We start from the raw sequence: 5,467 nt of genomic DNA on the forward strand, positions 1-5,467 counted from the left end.
GGCACTCATTGCCACGGTCACCATCTCCCTTTTCGTGCTCGGTAAGTAATGCCTTTGGCCGTTTTCTATGGACATTTCGCGCAAAATCACCAGTTTCCGCAGATGATGATGCTACCCATAAATATATCTGTAGAGGCCGCCGTTATCGACCTGACACGTGCGGCGTCCCATTATGGCTGCAACAAATGAGGTCCATAAAATGGAAGACTACTTTTGTAATTAGTTTTAACCAATAATCTGCTCTGCAATTTGTTTTTTCACATTATATTTACCAAGGCAATTTCATTTTATACATATATGTTATATATATATATATATATATATATATATATATATATATATATATATATATATATATATATATATATATTATATGGTCGATTTGATAACTAAAAAGAAAGTTCAATATAATATAGAACGCTGAATTAAAATGAAGTAGAAATATTGTACTCTTTACGTTTTTAATTGTTTAATCGTAAATATATCTAAATAACTATAAAACTGATATATACCCATATCTGCGTTTGTACCCTCTAAAATTGCTTGCGAAATTCCTTTTTAATTCAAGCAGACCTATGGTGTCTTTTAATGAATCAGGAGGGGAGGCTCTCAACAGCTGTCATGTCAAGAATTTTCAAATCAAGCGCTGGCATACACCGTTAAACTCGAGTTTTCTGTCTTTTTTTTCTGAATTCTTATTCCTTTCCGAGACTCTTTCCGTTCTCTTCTTCTGTTTTTCTGCACTGATGAACAGGTGGCTTCATGAACACTTAATTAGGGTTGAATTTTAGGCAGGAACGATTGTGTAAATGTTCTTTGGTTTCATAAATATGAATCATGTTAACAAATGACCCATTTCTTCTCTATTATAATATACATGAGAGAAAACAGTAATAATTCTCAGCTGACATCCTTACTTCATTTTCATTTATCCTAAATTTGGGAGTAATTGCGTCAGCAGATGAGACTCGAATATCATGTACAGCCTCACGCGTAATTATGCAGCTAGAATTTTTTTCACCTTATTGCCCTTGAAAAAAAAAAAATAACGAGAACCATTACAGGGATACGTGAAATTGTGACTAAATGAGTGGAAATTCCTTTGTCACTGGAAAAAAATCTTTGAAATGTTGCTGCGACTTGTTTTGAGTTGCATTATGCAAAACGGAAAATGTTGTGACAAGTTATCTTGACATCGAAAAAACGAGGGCTTTTGTGAAGTGAATTTGCCTTGTAAATCTGTGCTTTCGGAAAATTTTATTATATAAATAAAATGCTTTTGTACTATATATATATATATATAAATAAATATATATGATATATTATTTATAGTATATATATATATAGATGTATATATACTTCTGTACCCATTTTATGTCTTGCGACTCAAACTCTCTAATCTTTTTTTGAAGTTCCAAATCGTATTATTACATTCGATAAAGAAGTGTAATGGAAAAATGTTCATAATATTGCTCTATAAATTCCTCTCTCCTCATTCCGTTCTACTATCAAATATTAGGAGGTTTTTACAAAGAAAGATATCATTTATTGTAAATAAGAATATATTATATATATATATATATATATATATATATATATATTATATATATATATATATATATATATCTATATATATATTATATATATATATATATATATGTAAAGCCCGCTTTAGTATGTACGTATGTGTATGGCAATATACAGGAAGTATTCGTCAACTTGTTCAATAGGCCTCTCAAGTCAGCATAAACATAGAAATATGTTACATATATGCCATATATCACACAGTATATCTTGTCGGATATCTAATATTATTTATATTTTATTTTATTCTGCCTGAAGAGGGTAATTGATGAAGTTGGCAAAAGTTTCCTGTATATAGAAATATATATTATATATATATATATATATATATATATATATATATATATATATATATATATATATATATATATATTATATATATATATATATATATATATATATATATATATATATATATATATATATACTACTGCGGACTTTATCTCTCCATTTAAGATCACGAGAAAGTGATGAAATCAAATAACTAGACGCATATCCAAACTCTTATATCAAATCCATTCTTCCTTCCAGTGTTATTAGGTCTCATCTTCTCGATAAGACACCACTGCCTCCGACACCAGCGGGCTCTGCAAAGCCAAGACAAAGACCAAATGAGGGACAGCGGAAGGAGCACCGCTAAAATAATGGTCCTCAACGGGGAAAAACCGGGAAGGGGGCGGAGGAGGAGCACGACCCCCATGACCAGCAGTACTGACGAAATGGAGGTAGTCGTCATGACCGAGAGTCTAGCCAAGGACGACCCCCATCTGGAGTTCATGGAGAGGTTCCGGTTGTCGCATGAAACATCTTCGTCTTTGGAAAAAGAAGGTGAGACGTCATTAAAGTTATAACTTGCAGATTTTATAAGCACACAGTAAGTGTAAAATATCTATACATCATACACACACACACACACACACACACACACACACACACACACATATATATATATATATATATATATATATATATATATATATATATATATATATATATACCAATAATAAAAATTCCTTCCTTAATTAAAGCACGTCTTTTTCTAAATCTAATGATGACCTCTAAAAACATTTATGACTATCTATGACAAATGTCTAATATATACACGAAACAGGTTCAATAGAAAAGTGAAACGGAGCAATGGTACTGTAGGTTAGAAATAATGGTATAAAGGGAAAATGCGAAACTACTGTAACTAGCCAGTACTTGCAGCTAGACATTGTTGCCAGGTGTCTCTAGGAATGGACTGAAGAACCGAAAGATCAAATCAGCATTTAACATATTCGAGTTTTAAAACATGTGCGACTTCTGTATTCAACACAGATGTAAATATTTAATACATGAAAGCACTAGGTGGATTTTTCTCTTTGAACGTTACTGGTTCTTGAAGTACATTGCATCACATTGAACCTGGTGATCAGGTTATTAAAAGTAAGATGTAATTACGGCAACATTTGGCATTTTTTACCTAAAATCTCATTTTATATGCTTCCCAGTAGTTTTACCAGGGGCTGGAAAAAAATTGGCATTTAATGTTAAGTTAAAGTAAGTCTAAAGACAGTCATTTATGGTTAAGAAAACTCCAGGTTTAACTGTTGGGAAAGAAATATGTAAGGCACCATTTAATTAAAAGAGGAAATATATGACTTTTTAGTAATGAACAGTAATGATTAGAAAGCAGCAAGGTAAAAAACATTCAAATTTTAATGGTTAATCACAGGCTGCAAAAAATTTGCCTTGGTAATTAGCCTAGAGGCTGAAATGAACCGGATTATTTAAGTTTTATTCCATTACTTTCAAAGCGTGTTTAGCTTACTTATCAAATCTATGACTGACATTTGCTTTCACGAACATCAGGAAACTGACGTTTTCTTTAAATCAACATTATTAAACATTGCCTAAACTTTTAATGCAGGACAAAATAAACATAGTGAAGTTGATAAGTCAGTAGCTTTAATGCAAAGTAAATCAACACTTTTTAAGAGAACTGTAATATTTATAAACAATTAAAATTCATCACTTTTCGCGCAACCTTGCCACTAAAGGGCATATTGAACCTTATCGATGTTGATTAAATTATTGCCCAATCAACTTTGATAAGGTTCAGCTCATCCTCCAGCAGCGGGATTGCGCGAAAAGCGATGAATTTTAATTGTTTATAAATATTACAGTTCTCTTGAAAAGTGTTAATTTACTTTTCATTAAAGCTACTAACACTTTTCAAGAGAGTGGTAATATTTATAAACAATTAAAATAATTTGTTTTACTACCATGAATCATTAGGGAACTCTACATCGTCCCAACCGTCAACTTCCGTTGAATGCGCAAGCAATTGCAAGGCATGGGACCACAAACAACCGAGCCCTCTTGCGGACAGTCACCAGCGGAAGGGGACTGAACTCTCGCTTTCCAAAGGGATACACATAACGACCGTCTCCGCTGGGAGCAACCCAGACTGACGGTAAGGTTCATCATACTATCAAACTCCTTAGCAAGTGAGACGTTACTGTCTCGCAGATGGATAATTCAGAGATATAACTGCCCGGGTTAATAAGATAGATATGCACGTTTATTAACCATGAAATGATCTGTTTTTGCATGCAGTCTCGTATTTGTATTTGAATATTAATGTATTTATACACCAACATATAACTGAATTTAACCAACGCATTTACAAATCTGTATCTTAATTTATTTTTTCAGGCAGCCGGAATGACCTTGAAACATTTTTTTTTATATCCAGCTCATCAGGATTTTGAACACCCAACTCTTGAAACTAATTTATAATCCTCATTAAACCACACCTTCACAATCATTGCTGTTCTGGGAACCAACACATTTGTCATAAGGAAATTAATAAATATTTAAGTAAATTCCGCTTCTTTAATATCACCCTCTATTCTTCGTATAGATATATAACTCACTGATTGAGCCTGCTTGCATATAGGTGTTTTTGAGGAAACACATACTCACACGCATGAGTACAGATCATTATTGCAGCTTTCGTTGGCTCGAACAAGAGAATTGAGTCCGGGTACCGAATACTTTTTTTGTAGGACCGACATTTGTTTGAGCAATGCATACCCATCTTAACCTATAACCAAAATACCCCTCTGCCAACCACTAAAACAAAAGAGGTGCTTCGAGCAATTGCTCTTCGTTAACCTGCAATGCTTACTTACTATACTCTGTTTTTCTCCATCTGTCCACCCGCCTGTGATGTTTGCGCTTGGTAACACTGCGTCCCGGTCTTTAAATATTTACGCTATGTGTAAGTTTTAGGTAAATAAAAGGATATCTGGGTGTACATTTGCAACTGAAAATTGTTCTAATAATTTACTGTATGCGAATTACACCGTTAATATTCGAAATAGGATATTATCATTATTGTTGAGTGTAAACTGAATGTAACTATCTAAAGCCCGGGACACAGTGTTACCATACACACACACCACAGATGGAAAAAAACAGTGTATAGTAAGTAAGTAGCCTACAATGAAAGGCATGAGCGATCCACCAGTGGTCTCAAGTTCAATAATAGCACAAATGTTTATAAAGGTTCATAGGGAGTTCAAATAAAACTGATTTTTTGCTTCATACCCGATAATGTGAGTGAATGTCATCACAGAATATGCTTATTTATCAACCAACGATTATAACACTATTAAAAAAATATTTCAGTTAGATCACAGAGTCATTCTGCTGGACCTAGAAAGAGATACCTCAAATAGTTCTCTGGAAGTAAGGAGACAAAGGAACACAGTGAGTAGAGAGGCTGGGGTCCAAAGAAACGTTCTGACGAATCATCAGAAAACTCACCAAATTAGATGCGTCCCATTACAGAAAAAGTTATCAATATTTTTTTTTATTTACAAAACTGCAGCGC

General features: G+C 33.3%; 1 protein-coding gene across 1 annotated transcript in view; it reads left to right on the top strand.

Moving 5' to 3' along the window:
* The window catches only part of LOC135225218 (putative neural-cadherin 2), a 12,038-nt gene extending 7,584 nt beyond the window's left edge, over nucleotides 1-4,454 (top strand). Inside the window, exons 9-12 of the mRNA XM_064264526.1 lie at nucleotides 1-41; nucleotides 2,116-2,412; nucleotides 3,865-4,042; nucleotides 4,285-4,454. The exon at nucleotides 1-41 is cut by the window's left edge and continues 192 nt beyond it. Coding sequence (XP_064120596.1) covers nucleotides 1-41; nucleotides 2,116-2,412; nucleotides 3,865-4,040 — 514 coding nt within the window. The 3' untranslated portion in view covers nucleotides 4,041-4,042; nucleotides 4,285-4,454. The remainder of the gene's footprint in view (nucleotides 42-2,115; nucleotides 2,413-3,864; nucleotides 4,043-4,284) is intronic.
* The last annotated feature ends 1,013 nt before the right edge of the window (nucleotides 4,455-5,467 follow it).

The sequence above is a fragment of the Macrobrachium nipponense genome, chromosome 13 (genome assembly GCF_015104395.2).
Source record: "Macrobrachium nipponense isolate FS-2020 chromosome 13, ASM1510439v2, whole genome shotgun sequence".
Lineage (NCBI taxonomy): Eukaryota > Metazoa > Arthropoda > Malacostraca > Decapoda > Palaemonidae > Macrobrachium > Macrobrachium nipponense.